Source organism: Chamaea fasciata, unplaced genomic scaffold (genome assembly GCF_029207755.1).
Source record: "Chamaea fasciata isolate MVZ Bird 193981 ecotype frontalis unplaced genomic scaffold, bChaFas1.0.hap1 SCAF_104, whole genome shotgun sequence".
NCBI lineage: Eukaryota > Metazoa > Chordata > Aves > Passeriformes > Sylviidae > Chamaea > Chamaea fasciata.
The window spans coordinates 151,241-168,649 of record NW_027094189.1 but is presented as its reverse complement, the minus strand read 5'-3'; the positions used below and the strand labels follow the sequence as shown (position 1 = coordinate 168,649).

Sequence of the window (17,409 nt, the reverse complement as noted above, 5' to 3'; positions counted from 1 at the left end):
ACAGAACCACCTCTGCCACTCCACGAGGGCTCACTGTGGACAGCACCCAACACCCCGACCAACACCTGACTCTGTCAGGGAGTCTACGATTTTTCTGTTCGTTTTGTTTGCTTGTTTTTTGTACTCCTACATTTGTTTTTTTAATACTCCTAGTAAAGAAGTGCTACTCCTATTGCCAAATCGTTGCCTGAAAATCCTTTGAAGGCAAAATTAAAATAATTTGGAACGGGGGCGGGTTACATTCTCCATTCCGAGGGAAACTCCAGCTTTCCCTGGCAGACACCTGTTTAGCCAAACCAAGACACGGTCATCTCATGGTCATGTCATTGTCACCTCATGGCCACCATCATATCAGGGCCACCTCAAGGCCGTGGTTGTGCCATGGCCAACCCATGGTCGTCTCTTGGTCCAAATAATCTCGTGGTCAGGGTTGTGGTTGTGTCGTGGTCATCTCATGGTCATGGTCATCTCATGGTCATGGTCATCTCAAGGCCTTCATCAATTCATGGCCATGGTGGTGTCATGGTCATCTCGCGGTCATCTCATTGTCACAATCATCTTATGGTCATCTCATGGTGACGGCCATTTCCTAATCTACACCATCACATGCTCATGGTCATCTCACTGTAACGGTCATCTCAAGATCATGTCATTGTCACCTCATGGTCATCTCATCACATCACATCAGGGCCACCTCAAGGCCATGGTTGTGCCATGGCCAGCCCATGGTCGTCCCTTGGTGCAAATCATCTCATGGTCAAGGTTGTGGTTGTATCATGGTCATCCCATGGTCATGGTCACAGTTACGGCCATCCCATGTTCATGGTCATCTCAGGGTTGTGCCACTCATGGTCACCCTCATCTCACGGCCATGGGTTGTGTCATGGCCGCGGTCACGGCCAGGGAACCTCTCTGAGATCCCGAGCCCCGATTTCGGGACACTCAAGGACCTTTGGGGACAACGAGGTCCCACTCCCCATCCCACTGCCCCTCCAGGAGCCCGACGCAGCCAAACCCTCCTGGGGACACCTCGGGGATGGGACACAGAGCGGGAAATGAATCCCGGGGGATGGAGCTGGGTGTGACCGGCAAGTCCCCACCCTGCTCCTGGTGTCCCCACCCTGCTCCTGGTGTCCCCATCCTGCTCCTGGTGTCCCCACCCTGCTCCTGGTGTCCCCATTCCCCTTCATGTGTCCCCACCCTGCTCCTGGTGTCCCCAACTTGATTTTGGTGTCCCCAACCTGATATTGGTGTCCCCAATCTGCTCCTGGTGTCCCCACCCTGATTTTGGTGTCCCCACCCTGCTCCTGGTGTCCCCAACCTGATTTTGCTGTCCCCACTCTGCTCCTGGTGTCCCCAACCTGATTTTGGTGTCCCCACCCTGCTCCTGCTGTCCCCATCCCTGTCCCCACTGTCCCCACCATCCCCATTCCCACTCCTGACTCCCAGAGAGGAACTGCCGGACACTGGAGGAGGGAACGGGGATTTATTGCCTGTAGCACTGTGGGCTTAGATGGCGGTCGCTGCCGCCCGGTTCCCAGTAACCATCTCCTGTGGAAAAGCCACCTGGGGGGAATTCAGGCGAGGCGGTCAAGCCCACGCCCCGCACACGCCACGGCTGAGCTCAGCGAGGAGAGGCCGAAGGGCCTTGGCAGGATTAATTCCGGCAAAGGTTCATTCCAGCGCGCCGAAGGGAGATCGGGAACAAAGGTCGGGCCACGAGCTGTGCACAGGCCTGAACAGAGGTCAGGAACCAAGGGTTTGAGGGCACGGGGACAGGGCAAAGGGCAGGGCAAAGGGCAGAGACCTTTGGGGACAACGGGACGGTCACCAGGGGCACCATGGCCAGGGAAAGGAGAAACCGCGGGAATTGGGAGCACAGGGGAGACCAGCCTGGGGCAGGTCACACCGTGTCACAGGGCACTGCGGGGAGAAGACTTCTCTTCCAGACTCTGCGGTGTATTCCTCCGAGGCGAGGCCCGGGATTTTCCCCTGAGGGGTTCCAGGGATTCCGCAATTGCCCAAGCAGGATTTATTGCCCAAAGCAGGATAATTTCACACCAGAAATAAAGCATTGGGAACAATCGTCGTTCTTGGCCTTAAAACATTGGAAAATGGGAAATTGATCCGTTGGCAGGAGCTGTGGGGTGGGTGGGAGCAGCGGGATGAGCTCTGTCGGCAGCTCTGAGTTTTCCTTGGAAGAGGGAGGGGCTGGATCCAGCTCTGTGGATCGCTCAGGCGGTGATTCCTGCCGGGATGAGAGAGGGTCACGGTGTCACCCTGTCCCTGTCCCCATCGCAAAGGATGGACCTGGCTGGAGCCCATGGAGAGCGGGAGATGATCCCGAATCCCACCTGATCCCACCCCAATCCTGCCTCAATCCCTCTCTGGAATGCTAATCTGATCCCACACCATCCATCCTGCTCTATCCCTGCTCCATCCCATCCCAACTGACCCCACACTGGAATCCTGCCTTGATCCAGAATCCCATCAGAACCCACCCCAATCCTGCCCCAATCCTGCTCCATCCATCCCAACGGAACCCATCCCATCCATCCTGCCCCAATTCCTGTCTGGAATCCCAAACTGATCCTGCTCCATCCATCCCACATGATCCCGCTCTATCCTTCCCAACTGATCCCACATTGGAATCCTGCCTTGATCCAGAATCCCATCAGATCCCGCCCCATCCATCCTGCTCTATCCCTGCTCCATCCATCCCACCTGATTCTTTTCCGGAATCCAGCCCTGATCCCGCTCCATCCATCCCACACCAATCCTGCCCCACCCATCCCACCTGATCCCGCTCCAGAATCCAGCCCTGATCCCACCCTCCAATTCCATCTGGTCCCGCTCTGGACCCCTGCTCTGATCCAGAATCCCTCCCTGATCCCAGTCCGTCCATCCTGCCCCGATCCCCCTCTGGAATCCCACCCTGATCCCGCTCCACACCTGCGGTCGAGCCGTTGTTTCCCAAATCGTTTCCTGCAGAAAGAGAAGATCCATGAGAGAGATTCCAACAGGAATCACACACCAGGATCCATGCTGGGATCCGCACAGAGGGGATCCAGAGCTGGATCCGCCACTGGGACTCACCGGCTGCCACGTTGTATCCCTTCTTCTCCCTCTTCCCTGTGGAAAAACAGTGGGATCAGGGTCAGCGGCACAGGATTCCTGGACGGTGCCGGGTGGATCCGTGCCCCTTCCCGACCCCCATCCCGTGTGTTACCGGATTGGCGCATCCAGCCGGGGAATCCAATCAGGACAGTGAGGATGAGGATGGCAGCGATGACGGACACGGCGACCACCACGGTGAGATTCCCACCAGGTGTCGGCTCTGGGAAACGCGGGATGGTGAGGAGGGGAAGGGGAATCCCCATCTGGGAATTCCCAATTCCCAATCCCCACATTCCCAGCCTCACCCCAAGCGAAGATCCCGGGCTCCAGCATTCCGGGATGCTCCACCCGGCACCGGTACTGCTCCCGCTCCTGCGGCAACACCTGGATCCTGGCCCAGGTGTGGAAGGTGCCGTCGCTGTTGGGAACGATCCCGCCCCACTCCGTCTCCTGATCCCACATTTCCTCCCCCTTCATCCAGTTGACTGCGATGGTCTTGGGATAGAATCCGTACGCGTGGCAGGACAAGATCAGCGTCCCGTGTTCCTCTTTTCCGGACACGTGGACATCAGGGGGCTCTGGAATGGGATAACGGTGAGGTGCATCCATGGAATTCCATGGGAATGGGATGGGGGTGAGATCTGCCCATGGAATTCCCACTGGAATGGGATGGGGGTGAGATCTGCCCATGGAATTCCCATTGGCACGGGATGATAGTGACATCTGCCTATGGAATTCCCACAGGAATGGCACAAAAATGACATCTACCCATGGACTTCCATGGGAATGGGATGGGGGTGAGATCTGACCACGAAATTCCCACTGGAATGGGATGGGGGTGAGATCTGCCCATGGAATTCTGACAGGAGTTACCGTGTTCTCCAATCCTCCATTCCCAAATCCCAAATTCCCACCCACCTTTGCGCTCCAGCTCCTTCTGCCCGTATCCGACATATTTCTGGAGCCATTCTGGGCAGATGTTCTCCAGGTAATTTGTCCATTGTTCAGCCTCGGTCCCGTCCTGTTCCCAGCGCCTCCTGGTGACCTCAGCACCGCTGTCGGCCGCCACGAATCTCCCGGATCCCAGATCAAAGGAGATGAAATCCCGCCCGTCGTAGCCATACCGTTCGGATCCACGGACGCTCCCGTCAGACATGAGATCACAGCCATAAACTCGCAACCATGTGTGGAGACCTGTGGGGATTGTAGCCACAGAGACCCATGGAATTGTGTCCCAGCCCCACAGAGCCCCATTCCAGCCCCATGGAACCCCAGAGTCTGATGGAGACACACAGAACTTCATCCCAGCCCCCGGGACCCATGGATCCACATCCCAACCCCACGGATCCCCACCTGGCCCCACAGATCCCATCTCAGCCCCATGGGTCCACGTTGCAAGCCCATGGGTCACAAGAAACCCCACACCATCCTAATGGATCCCCATCTCAGCCTCCTGGAGCCCTGTGAATCCACATCCAAAACCTAGAGATCCCATCCCAGCTCCAAGGATTCCATTCCAGCCCCATGGATCCCATTCCAGCCCCAGAGATCCCATCCCAGCCCCACAGATCCCATCCCAGCCCCAGAGATCCCATCCCAGCCCCACAGATCCCCCACTCACCCCTGCTCTGGTTGTACCGGTCCCGCAGTGTCTCCAGGCCACTGGCAGCCACGTGCTGGCTCTGCACACCGCTCTGGGTCTCTCTATCCCAATATCCCGGCTCAGCTCCGTCCTTCATCCACTGTGTCAGCGGCTCCATCCGGCCCCGCTCGCTGTCGTAGCGCACGAAGGGGATCCCATCCACAAACCCTATTGCCATGAACTGGGGGACCCCCGGGCTGGGCTCCGACACTGCCACATCCAGGTAATGCAGGGAGTGGAGAACTGGGGGGACACGGAGATTTGGAGGGTTGAAGGCTCATGGATCAATGAAAGGGGAATGAATGGGGTCCAGGGGTCCCCAGTGCCAAGGAAAGACGGGTCACAAGGTGGGGAGACCTGGGAATAGGAGGCTCGGAGGTCCGTGATGCAGAGGGAAGGGGGGCTGGGGGCCGAGAAAAGCAGGAATGGGGGTCCAGGGGGTCTCAGAGTCAAAGAAAAAGAGAGATTGGGGAAGGTGAGATGGATGGGAAAGGGGGTGTAGAGAGGAATTAGAGCAAGATAAGGGGGTGCAGGGGGTTCCCAGAGCTCTGACGGGGGTGAGGGGGGGTCCCAGTCCCGGTTAACGGGGTGCAGGGGGGTCCCGGATAACGGGGTGCAGGGGGGTCCCGGTCCCGTATAACGGGGTTCAGGGGGGTCCCGGATAACGGGGTTCAGGGGGGTCCCGGTCCCGTATAACGGGGTTCAGGGGGGTCCCGGTGTCGGCTAACGGGGTGCAGGGGGGTCCCAGTCCGGGATAACGGGGTTCAGGGGGGTCCCGGATAACGGGGTGCAGGGGGGTCCCGGTGTCGGATAACGGGGTTCAGGGGGGTCCCGGATAACGGGGTCCAGGGGGGCCCCGGTCCCGGATAACGGGGTGCAGGGGGGTCCCGGTGTCGGCTAACGGGGTGCAGGGGGGTCCCGGTCCGGGATAACGGGGTTCAGGGGGGTCCCGGATAACGGGGTGCAGGGGGGTCCCGGTGTCGGATAACGGGGTTCAGGGGGGTCCCGGTTTTGGATAACGGGGTTCAGGGGGGTCCCGGTGTCGGATAACGGGGCGCAGGGGGGTCCCGGTGTCGGATAACGGGGTGCAGGGGGGTCCCGGTGCCGGGGAAGGGGTTCAAGGGGAGTCACCGGACCCCAACCGGGGCTCAGGGGCTGTTCCCGTGCCCGGCAATGGAAGTTCAGAGACGTCCCGGTGCCCGGGAATTGCGGTTCGGGGCGGTCCCGGTTTCGGGGGGTCCCACTCACCTCTCGTGGCGCCCCCAGGGCCCCCCAGGATCGCCAGGATCGCCAGGAGCCCCCCCAGCCCCAGCGCTGCAGCCATCGCGCCGCTCCGCTGCGGCCCCGCCCCCACACCCGTTTTCGGCCCCGCCATTGGCTCCCTTATTCCGTGCTGGCCAATGGCGACCCGCATCGTCAGTGACGTCATCGGTCGCCGGGCAGATCCCGGTCTCGCAGGTTGGAACGCGGAAGAGGCGGGACCGAGGGAGGACGGGGAGAGGGGACGGGGAATTCCAGGGAATTCCTCTGGATCCCTCTGGATCCCCGCTGCGACCCCCCTGGAGCCCTCTGAGAGCCGCCTGGGACCCCCCCGGGACCCCCCTTAACAGCGGCGGGAGTGGAGAACTGGGGGGGACACGGAAATTTGGGGGATCCGGGGGTGCGAAGGTGAAGGACAAGGGCGGGTCTGGGGTCTGGGAAGGGCGGGATGGCGGGAAGGGGGGCAGGGGGTCCCAGTGCCGGGTAAGGGGGTGCAGGGGGGTCCCGTTCACAGGAATGGGGGGCTCGGGGGGGTCCTGGTGCAGCGGAATCGGGATTTAAGGGGTCCCGGCCCCTGAAAACGGAGGTTCAGGGGGGTCCCGATGCCCCAAAATGAACGTTCAGGGGGGTCTCCGTGCCCAGGAATGGGGGGCTTGCCCAGAAATGGAAGCGCGGTGGGGTCCCCGTGCAAAGTCGCAGGGGAACCCTGAAATAATGAAAGGAGCCGGGAGAGCAAACGCAGCTCCAATCAATATGATCACTGCTACGTTTCTCCTTTATTCCGTGTAAGGTGGCAGGTTTTATACACTCTATATTGTTTACACTTCCAGACACATTCTCATTGGTACAAGGCCCAGGAAAGAATACAAACACCTATTGTTTATTAAACTGTTTAAGGCAGCTACTATGTCCACACCAATTACTATACTTGTTAACTACTATGAAACCCTTTGACCCTTGCAACACCGTAAGTGAATATTTTTACTGCGACACACACTTGGCGCTAATTTCTATCTGCGCCACAACCTCCCAGGCCTCAGTGCCACGGCCTAGAGGCCTAGCGTATTGCTCAGTCTGGATGATTCAAGTACAGCTCATCTCCTACTGTCAAGCAGTCCTGGAACGGGCAAATCAGACTCTGAAAACCAAGCTGGAAGCGTTGGCTAAAGCAGAAGGTTTTACTAATGCCATTCCCCCAGCAGACCAAGGTCGCCTATTAGCCACGGCCATGTTGGCCCCGAATCAATTCTCCAGGGGAGACGAGGTGAAGAGCCCAATCCAGAAGCACTGGGCAGTGCAGGCACTGGAAGAAGGTCCACCCGTCGTAATCAGGAACCAACTAGGTGACTGGGAGCATGGGTGGAGACTGGTCCTGACAGGGCGAGGCTACGCGGCAGTCAAAAAAGATGGCAAAATTAAGTGGTGTCCCCTTGAATCCGTCAAACCCGAGCCGCACAGTAAATCTAAAGAGAATTGTGAGTTTCTCTTCACAGGAGTGGGTATGTGGGCGTCGCCGTAACCCGTACGTTCCAGCAGCAGAAGAGGAAGACCAGCCGCCGGACACTCCATTGGCATCCAGAACCTCCACGTCGGTAAAACCTAAATGTCGCAGATGCCTCTGTGTGATTTTGATCCTAGGGCTAATGATAACGGTGCAAGCTGAGCCAGAGTCTCATCCTTATCAGCCATTTAGGTGGCTTCTCCGAAACCCTATGCATGGCAGCATTGTTAGAGAGACCATCTCGGTTGGCAGCCCGACCTTTGAAATTACAATTGGAACGGTATTCCCTGAGATAATGGGACCCAAGTCCAGGTCGGTGTGGGGAAGTTATTGGTGTCCCAGCTCGAACCCTGGGAAAAGCTCCTGCAATTACCCAGCATACTGGTTCTGTGGGTACTGGGGATGCGAGACCATCGTGGTGAGTGGCCGATGGAAACCACCCAAAAAAGATGAGTTTTTGAAAGTCGAGTGGGCACCGCAATCATGCCGGCATCCCAAATTCGCACCCGATGCGATACCTTACGAGAGGGGTACATGTACCCACCGGAGAATGGAGATCCTACGGCCAAACCGTACTAGTTGGGCTGTGGGGAAGATGTGGTCGGCGTTCCTTCGCAAGTTCGGCACGGACGTTGGGAAAGTAATACAGATTACTAGACTCCCACCCCAACATCCCACGGTGGTCGGACCAAACAAGGCCCTGGGAGAAAAGGGCGGATGGCAAAACCCTCGGACTGCAGTCGCCAAGAGCCTTACTCCTACCTCGACCCCACCGGGTCGCTTTCCGGCTTACCAACCCCTTTCTCAAAATCTACACGAAGCAACCCCCTTCGGCTTGTTTTACCGTGTAATAAAAGCTACCTTCTCATCCCTAAACCAGACGAAGCCGAACCTCACAGATTCCTGCTGCCTATGCTTTGACTCCAAACCTCCTTTTTACGAAGGTGTTGCCCTCAACGCTTCCTCTTACCTCTCAGATGACCCGAACCCAGCTCACTGCAGATGGGACGCTCCTCGGAGAGGGATCACCCTCACGGATGTTTCAGGGCAAGGAACGTGCATAAGGTAGCGTAGCACTCGCGGGACGGAACAAAACACCGCGCACAGTCACCGCCCACATTGATAAATCAAAAAAATGGGCAATTCCATCTGTCGCAGGAACACGGGTTTGCCGTCGTACAGGAGTCAGTCCTTGTGCGTACCTCAGAGATTCTGATGCCGCTAACGACCTTTGCGTGTTAGTCACTATTGTCCCTAGGGTCCTGTATCACTCGGACGAAGAAACCCGACAGCTCACAGAAGTGCCCACCCGACTTCAAAAGAGAGAGGTAATATCCGGCATCACCATCGCGATGCTGCTCGCGTTGGGAACGACCGGCACCGCCACCGGCGTCGCAGCCCTTGCGACCCAGCGACAAAGTCTGTCCCAGCTGCAGCTGACCATCGACGAAGACCTACAGAGGAGCGAGAGATCCATTTCCTACCTGGAGAAGTCGCTTTCCTCACTTTCGGAAGTAGTCCCGCAGAACAGACGCGGGCTGGGCCTTTTACTAACGCAACCAGGAGGCCTTTGCGCCGCTCTGAAAGAGGAATGTTGCTTTTACGCAGACCATACCGGAGTGGTCAGAGACTATGACAGAGCTCAGAGAGAGACTGACCCAAAGGCAAAAAGACAGACTTACAGCGGGATGGTTCGAGTCATTGTTTACTTCATCTCCCTGGCTAACCGCTCTAATCTCTGCTTTGGTAGGACCGCTTGTTATAATGCTGTTAGCATTGGTTTTCGGTCCGTGCGTTTTGAGTAAGTTGGTTTCCTTTGTTGAAAGTCGCTCGCAAAAAGTTGATGTCCTCCTCGTGGAGCACCAACAGTTAACTTAGACCGCAGTTGCACTAATCGTTTGGAGTTCTCAAATTCTGAGCAGTGTTAATAAGCTTTTACGTGGTTTGAAAAGCTGCAATTAACACAGTTCCCTTCTGACACAGTTCACTCGGTGGCGCACTGAATTTCCCATAAAGGGCGGGGGGAAATGTGGGGATCCAGGCAGGGAGCGGCCGGAAGATCTCGCGGTGTACGGGCAAGATAGGATTCCCCTCCCCCGGAGCACAACCAGTTGTAGCTGCCCAGATCGATTACGTAAGCGGACAGGGCCAATGGCAGGGCAAAGGGCAGAGACCTTTGGGGACAACGGGACGGTCACCAGGGGCACCACGGCCAGGGAAAGGAGAAACCGCGGGAATTGGGAGCACAGGGGAGACCAGCCTGGGGCAGGTCACACCGTGTCACAGGGCACCGCGAGGAGAAGACTTCTCTTCCAGACTCTGCGGTGTATTCCTCCAAGGCGAGGCCCGGGATTTTCCCCTGAGGGGTTCCCGGGATTCCGCAATTGCCCAAGCAGGATTTACTGCCCAAAGCAGGATAATTTCACACCAGAAATAAAGCATTGGGAACAATCGTCGTTCTTGGCTTTAAAACATTGGAAAATGGGAAATTGATCCGTTGGCAGGAGCTGTGGGGTGGGTGGGAGCAGCGGGATGAGCTCTGTCGGCAGCTCTGAGTTTTCCTTGGAAGAGGGAGGGGCTGGATCCAGCTCTGTGGATCGCTCAGGCGGTGATTCCTGCCGGGATGAGAGAGGGTCACGGTGTCACCCTGTCCCCGTCCCCATTGCAAAGGATGGACCTGGCTGGAACCCATCGAGAGCGGGAGATGATCCCGAATCCCACCTGATCCTGCCTTAATCCTGCTCCATCCATCCCAATGGATCCCATCCCATTCATCCTGTCCCAATCCCTGTCTGGAATCCCAAACTGATCCTGCTCCATCCATCCCACATGATCCTGCTCCATCCTTCCCAACTGATCCCACACTGGAATCCTGCCTTGATCCAGAATCCCATCAGATCCCGCCCCATCCCTCCTGCCCCTGTCCCGCTCCATCCATCCCACCTGATCCCATTCCATCCATCCTGCTCCAACCCCGCTCCATCCATCCTGCTCCAACCCCGCTCCATCCATCCCACCTGATTCTTTTCCGGAATCCAGCCCTGATCCCGCTCCACCCATCCCACACCAATCCTGCCCCATCCATCCCACCTGATCCCGCTCCAGAATCCAGCCCTGATCCCACTCTCCAATTCCATCTGATCCCACTCCGGACCCCTGCTCTGATCCAGAATCCCTCCCTGATCCAAGTCCGTCCATCCTGCCCCGATCCCCCTCTGGAATCCCACCCTGATCCCGCTCCACACCTGCGGTCGAGCCGTTGTTTCCCAAATCGTTTCCTGCAGAAAGAGAAGATCCATGAGAGAGATTCCAACAGGAATCACACACCAGGATCCATCCTGGGATCCGCACAGAGGGGATCCAGAGCTGGATCCGCCATTGGGACTCACCGGCTGCCACGTTGTATCCCTTCCTCTCCCTCTTCCCTGTGGAAAAACAGTGGGATCAGGGTCAGCGGCACAGGATTCCTGGACGGTGCCGGGTGGATCCGTGCCCCTTCCCGACCCCCATCCCGTGTGTTACCGGATTGGCGCATCCAGACGAGGAATCCAATGAGGACAGTGAGGATGAGGATGAGGATGACAGCGATGACGGACACGGCGACCACCACGGTGAGATTCCCGCCAGGTGTCGGCTCTGGGAAACGCGGGATGGTGAGGAGGGGAAGGGGAATCCCCATCTGGGAATTCCCAATTCCCAGTTCCCACATTCCCAGCCTCACCCCAAGCAAAGATCCCGGGCTCCAGCATTCCGGGATGCTCCACCCGGCACCGGTACTGCTCCCGCTCCTGCGGCAACACCTGGATCCTGGCCCAGGTGTGGAAGGTGCCGTCGCTGTTGGGAACGATCCCGCCCCACTCCGTCTCCTGATCCCACATTTCCTCCCCCTTCATCCAGTTGACTGCGATGGTCTTGGGATAGAATCCGTACGCGTGGCAGGACAAGATCAGCGTCCCGTGTTCCTCTTTTCCGGACACATGGACATCAGGGGGCTCTGGAATGGGATAACGGTGAGGTGCATCCGTGGAATTCCATGGGAATGGGGTGGGGGGAGATCTGCCCATGGAATTCCCACTGGAATGGGATGGGGGTGAGATCTGCCCATGGAATTCCCACAGGAATGGCACAAAAATGACATCTACCCATGGAATTCCATGGGAATGGGATGGGGGGGGAGGTCTACCCATGAATTTCCCACTGGAATTTGATGGGGGGGAGATCTGACCACGAAATTCCCACTGGAATGGGATGGGGGTGACATATTCCCATGGAATTCTGACAGGAGTTACCGTGTTCTCCAATCCTCCCTTCCCAAATCCCAAATTCCCACCCACCTTTGCGCTCCAGCTCCTTCTGCCCATATCTGACGTATTTCCGGAGCCATTCTGGGCAGATGTGCTTCAGATAATTTGTCTCCCTCTCCGCCACGGTCCTGTCCTGTTCCCAGCGCCTCCTGGTGACCTCAGCACCGCTGTCGGCCGGCACGAATCTCCCGGATCCCAGATCAAGGGAGATGAAATCCCGCCCGTCGTAGCCATACCGGACAGACCCACGGACACTCCCATCGGACAGGAGGTCACAGCCGTAAACATGCAACCATGTGTGGAGACCTGTGGGGATTGTAGCCACAGAGACCCATGGAATTGTGTCCCAGCCCCACAGAGCCCCATTCCAGCCCCATGGAGCCCCAGAGTCTGATGGAGACACACAGAGCCAAATCCCAGCCCCTCAGACCCCATGGATCAACATCCCAACTCCATGGGATGGAACTGTAGAGATCCCAACCTGGCCCCACAGATCCCATCCCAGGCCCACAGATCGCATGCCAGACCTAAGGAAATCCAGAATCTGATGGAGACTCACAGAGCTTCATCCCAGCCCCCTGGACCCCATGGATACAGATCCCAACCTCAGGGATCCCAACCTGGCCCCACAGATCCCATCTCAGCCCCATGGACCCCTGCCCCAACCCAATGGATCACAAGAAATTCCATTCCATCCTAACGGATCCCCATCTCAGCCCCTTGGAGGCCTGTGAATCCACATCCAAGACCTATAAATCCCATTCCAACCCCACAGATCCCATTCCAGCCCCATAGATCCCATCCCACCTCTACAGATCCCCCACTCACCCCTGCTCTGGTTGTACCGGTCCCGCAGTATCTCCAGGCCACTGGCATACACGTGCTGGCTCCTCTCACTGATCTGTGTCACGCTATCCCAATATCCCTGCTCGGCTCCGTCCTTCATCCACTGTGTCAGTGGCTCTGCCCGGCCCCGCTCGCTGTCGTACCGTGTGATGGGGATCCCATCCACAAACCCAACAGACATGAACTGGGGGACCCCCGGGCCGGGCTCCGACACTGCCACTTGCAGGTAACGCAGGGAGTGGAGAACTGGGGGGACACGGAGATTTGGGGGGTTGAGGGCTCATGGATCAATGAAAGGGGAACGAATGGGGTCCAGGGGTCCCCAGTGCCAAGGAAAGACGGGTCACAAGGTGGGGAGACCTGGGAATAGGAGGCTCGGGGATCCGTGATGCAGAGGAAAGGGGGGCTGGGGGCCGAGAAAAGCAGGAATGGGGGTCCAGGGGGTCTCAGTGTGAAGGAAAAGGGGGATCGGGGGATTGGGGAAGGTGGGATAGATGAGAAAGGGGGTGCAGACGGGGATTGGTGCAGGACAAGAGAGTGCAGGAGAGTCCCAGTGCCCAGGAATGGAAATTTGCGGAGAACTCAGAATCTCCCCCAGGGATCCTCCAGGAGCCCCAGGGACCCTCCTGGACGCCCTGGGATCCCCCATGAACAGGGCTGAGAACTGGGGGACGCAGAGATTGGGGGGTCTGGGGGCGTCCGAGGGTCGGGAAACGGAACCGGGAGAGCCGGGAAGGGTCCGAGGTTCAAGGAAGGGACTGGGAGAGGCGGGACGGGGGATCCAGGGGGTCCCTGCGCCCACCAAAGGGGCTCCGGGGGTCCCCGGGGCTGAGGGAAGTGGGGTCTGGGAGCTGGGAAAGGCGGGAATGGCGCTCCAGGGGGGCCCGGGGTCACGGGAAAGGGGGGGCTGGGGCTGGGAGCGGCGGGCGGGTCCCGGGATCGCGGTTGGGGAGACGCGAAAGCGAAACGGGAGGAAAGGGGAATTCCAGGGAATTCATCTGGATCCCCGCTGAGACCCCCTGGGACACCCGGGACCCTCTGGCACCCCGTTTGGGGGAGCGGCGGGAACAGAAAACGGGGGAGACACGGAAATTTGGGAGATCTGGGGGTCCCAAAGCCGAGGAAAAGGGCGGGTGTGGGGTCTGGGAAATGCGGGAAGGCGGAAAAGGGGCTGCGGGGGGGTCCCGGTGCCGGGAAACGGCGTGCAGGGGGGTCCCAGTCCCGGAAATTCAGATTTAAGAGCGTTCCAGTGCCCAAAAACTTTCCTTCCCAAAATTCGGGGTTCAAGGGGGTTCCGGGGCCCGAAAGCGGCGGTTCAGGGGGGGGCGGTGCCCAGAAATGGGGTACAGGGGGGGTCTCTGTGCCAGATAAGGTGGTTCAGGGGGGTCCCGGTGCCGGATAACGGGGTTCAGGGGGGTCCCGGTGCCGGATAACGGGGTGCGGGGGGATTCCGGTGTCGGATAACGGGGTTCAGGGGGGTCCCGGTGCTGGAGAAGGGAGAACAGGGGGGTCCCCGTGCCCAGGAATGGGGGTTCAGGGGGAGTTTCCTTCTCGGAATTCGGGGTGCAGGAGGGTCCTGGTGCCCAGAAATGGGGGTTCAGGAGGGTCCCGGTGTCGGATAACGGGGTTCAGGGGGGTCCCGGTGTCGGATAAGGGGGTTCAGGGGGGTCCCGGTCCCGGATAACGGGGTTCAGGGGGGTCTCGGTGCCGGGGAAGGGGATGGAGGGGGGTCACAGGACCCCAACCGGGGTTCAGGGGCTGTTCCCGTGCCCGGCAATGGAAGTTCAGAGATGTCCCGGTGCCCGGGAATTGCGGTTCGGGGCGGTCCCGGTTTCGGGGGGTCCCACTCACCTCTCGTGGCGCCCCCAGGGCCCCCCAGGATCGCCAGGATCGCCAGGAGCCCCCCCAGCCCCAGCGCTGCAGCCATCGCGCCGCTCCGCTGCGGCCCCGCCCCCACAGCCGTTTTCGGCCCCGCCATTGGCTCCCTTATTCCGTGCTGGCCAATGGTAACCAGCATCGTCAGTGACGTCACCGGTCGCCGGGCAGATCCCGGTCTCGCAGGTTGGGACGCGGAAGAGGCGGGAAAGAGGGAGCGCGGGGGGGAGGGGACGGGGAATTCCAGGGAATTCCTCTGGATCCCTCTGGATCCCCGCTGCGACCCCCCCGGAGCCCTCTGAGAACCGCCTGGGACCCCCCCGGGACCCCCCTTAACAGCGGCGGGAGTGGAGAACTGGGGGGGACACGGAAATTTGGGGGATCCGGGGGTGCGAAGGTGAAGGACAAGGGCGGGTCTGGGGTCTGGGAAGGGCGGGATGGCGGGAAGGGGGGCAGGGGGTCCCAGTGCCGGGTAAGGGGGTCCAGGGGGGTCCTGGTGCAGCGAAATCGGGGTCCAGGGGGTCCCGGTGCCCGGGAAATGGGGTTCAGGGGGTCCCGGTGCCCAGGAATGGGGGTTCAGGGGGTCCCGGTGCCCAGGAATGGGGGTTCAGGGGGTCCCTTCCCGAGTTCCCGGGTTCAAGGGCTCCCGGTCCCTGAAAACGGAGGTTCAGGGGGGTCCCGGTGCCCCGAAATGAACGTTCAGGGGGGTCCCGGTGCCCAGGAACGGGGGGCTCGCCCAGAAATGGAAGCTCGGGGGGTCCCCGTGCCCAGGAATTGCGGGTCAGGGGGGGTCCCGGTGCCGGGGGCAGTCACCGCTCCCCGGGCCGGTCCCGGAGCCGCAGCTCGGGAGACGCGAAAGTGACCGGGGGGAGCGCGGGGAGGGGACAGAGGAAACCCTGGGAACTCCCCTGAACCCCCCGGGACCTCCCAGGACCCCCCGCAGGACACACAGGGGGTGGAGAACTGGGGGGACGCAGAGATTGGGGGTCTGGGGGCGTCCGAGGGTCGGGAAACGGAACCGGGAGAGCCGGGAAGGGTCCGAGGTTCAAGGAAGGGACTGGGAGAGGCGGGACGGGGGATCCAGGGGGTCCCTGCGCCCACCAAAGGGGCTCCGGGGGTCCCCGGGGCTGAGGGAAGTGGGGTCTGGGAGCTGGGAAAGGCGGGAATGGCGCTCCAGGGGGGCCCGGGGTCACGGGAAAGGGGGGGCTGGGGCTGGGAGCGGCGGGCGGGTCCCGGGATCGCGGTTTGGGAGACGCGAAAGCGAAACGGGAGGAAAGGGGAATTCCAGGGAATTCATCTGGATCCCCGCTGAGACCCCCTGGGAGCCCCTGGAATGCCCTTCCAGGAAGCGCCGGGAATGGAGAACAGGGGGGACACGGAAATTTGGGAGATCTGGGGGGTCCAAAAGCCGAGGAAAAGGGCGGGTGTGGGGTCTGGGAAATGCGGGATGGCGGAAAAGGGGCTGCGGGGGGGTCCCAGAGCACTGACGGGGCTGCGGGGGGGTCCCGGTGTCGGATAACGGGGTGCGGGGGGATTCCGGTGTCGGATAACGGGGTGCGGGGGGGTTCCGGTGTCGGATAACGGGGTGTGGGGGGGTTCCGGTGCTGGAGAAGGGAGAACAGGGGGGTCCCCGTGCCCTGGAATGGGGGTTCAGGGGGAGTTTCCTTCTCGGAATTCGGGGTTCAGGGGGGTCCTGGTGCCCAGAAATGGGGGTTCAGGGGGGTCCCAGTCCCGGATAACGGGGCGCAGGGGGGTCCCGGTGTCGGATAACGGGGTGCAGGGGGGTCCCGGTCCCGGATAACGGGGTGCAGGGGGGTCCCGGTGTCGGATAACGGGGTGCAGGGGGGTCCCGGTCCCGGATAACGGGGTTCAGGGGGGTCCCGGTGTCGGATAACGGGGTGCAGGGGGCTCCCGGTGTCGGATAACGGGGTTCAGGCGGGTCCCGGTGCCGGATAAGGGGGTTCAGGGGGGTCCCGGTGTCGGATAACGGGGCGCAGGGGGGTCCCAGTCCCGGATAAAGGGGTTCAGGGGGGTCCCGGTGTCGGATAACGGGGTTCAGGGGGGTCCCGGTGCCGGATAACGGGGTTCAGGGGGGTCCCGGTGCCGGGGAAGGGGTTCAAGGGGGGTCACAGGACCCCAACCGGGGCTCAGGGGCTGTTCCCGTGCCCGGCAATGGAAGTTCAGAGATGTCCCGGTGCCCGGGAATTGCGGTTCGGGGCGGTCCCGGTTTCGGGGGGTCCCACTCACCTCTCGTGGCGCCCCCAGGGCCCCCCAGGATCGCCAGGATCGCCAGGAGCCCCCCCAGCCCCAGGGCGGGAACCATCGCGCCGCTCCGCTGCGGCCCCGCCCCCACAGCCGTTTTCGGCCCCGCCATTGGCTCCCCTATTCCGTGCTGGCCAATGGTGACCAGCACTGTCAGTGACGTCACCGGACGCCGGGCAGATCCCGGTCTCGCAGGTTGGGACGCGGAAGAGGCGGGAAAGAGGGAGCGCGGGGGAGAGGGGACGGGGAATTCCGGGGAATTCCTCTGGATCCCCGCTGCGACCCCCCTGGAGCCCTCTGAGAACCGCCTGGGACCCCCCCGGGACCACCCTTAACAGCGGCGGGAGTGGAGAACTGGGGGGGACACGGAAATTTGGGGGATCCGGGGGTGCGAAGGTGAAGGACAAGGGCGGGTCTGGGGTCTGGGAAGGGCGGGATGGCGGGAAGGGGGGCAGGGGGTCCCAGTGCCGGGTAAGGGGGTCCAGGGGGGTCCCGTTCACAGGAATGGGGGGCTCGGGGGGGTCCTGGTGCAGCGAAATCAGGGTCCAGGGGCTCCCGGTGCCCGGGAAATGGGGTTCAGGGGGTCCCGGTGCCCAGGAATG

The 17,409-nt window shown here is 60.5% G+C and overlaps 2 protein-coding genes across 3 annotated transcripts; both read right to left on the bottom strand.

Annotated features, from left to right (window-relative positions):
• Positions 1 to 1,471: 1,471 nt before the first annotated feature.
• LOC136304508 (class I histocompatibility antigen, F10 alpha chain-like) lies at positions 1,472 to 6,093 on the bottom strand. Its single transcript, XM_066208019.1, has 8 exons — positions 6,008 to 6,093; positions 4,739 to 5,002; positions 4,036 to 4,311; positions 3,423 to 3,695; positions 3,230 to 3,337; positions 3,097 to 3,132; positions 2,953 to 2,985; positions 1,472 to 2,248 (listed from the first exon to the last, which is right to left on the bottom strand). The coding sequence occupies exons 1-8, from the start codon at positions 6,081 to 6,083 to the stop codon at positions 2,235 to 2,237; spliced, it is 1,080 nt and encodes a 359-aa protein (XP_066064116.1). The 5' UTR covers positions 6,084 to 6,093; the 3' UTR covers positions 1,472 to 2,234.
• Positions 6,094 to 9,209: 3,116 nt separating this feature from the next.
• Positions 9,210 to 14,627, bottom strand: LOC136304518 (class I histocompatibility antigen, F10 alpha chain-like). Of its 2 annotated transcripts, none has more exons than XM_066208035.1 (8): positions 14,522 to 14,627; positions 12,653 to 12,916; positions 11,855 to 12,130; positions 11,242 to 11,514; positions 11,043 to 11,156; positions 10,910 to 10,945; positions 10,767 to 10,798; positions 9,210 to 10,139 (listed from the first exon to the last, which is right to left on the bottom strand). In XM_066208035.1, the coding sequence occupies exons 1-8, from the start codon at positions 14,595 to 14,597 to the stop codon at positions 10,122 to 10,124; spliced, it is 1,089 nt and encodes a 362-aa protein (XP_066064132.1). In that variant the 5' UTR covers positions 14,598 to 14,627; the 3' UTR covers positions 9,210 to 10,121. The 2 variants fall into 2 exon arrangements, with proteins under 2 accessions (XP_066064132.1, XP_066064133.1); XM_066208036.1 differs by having other exon boundaries at positions 9,210 to 10,135; positions 10,766 to 10,798; positions 14,522 to 14,625.
• Positions 14,628 to 17,409: the final 2,782 nt, after the last annotated feature.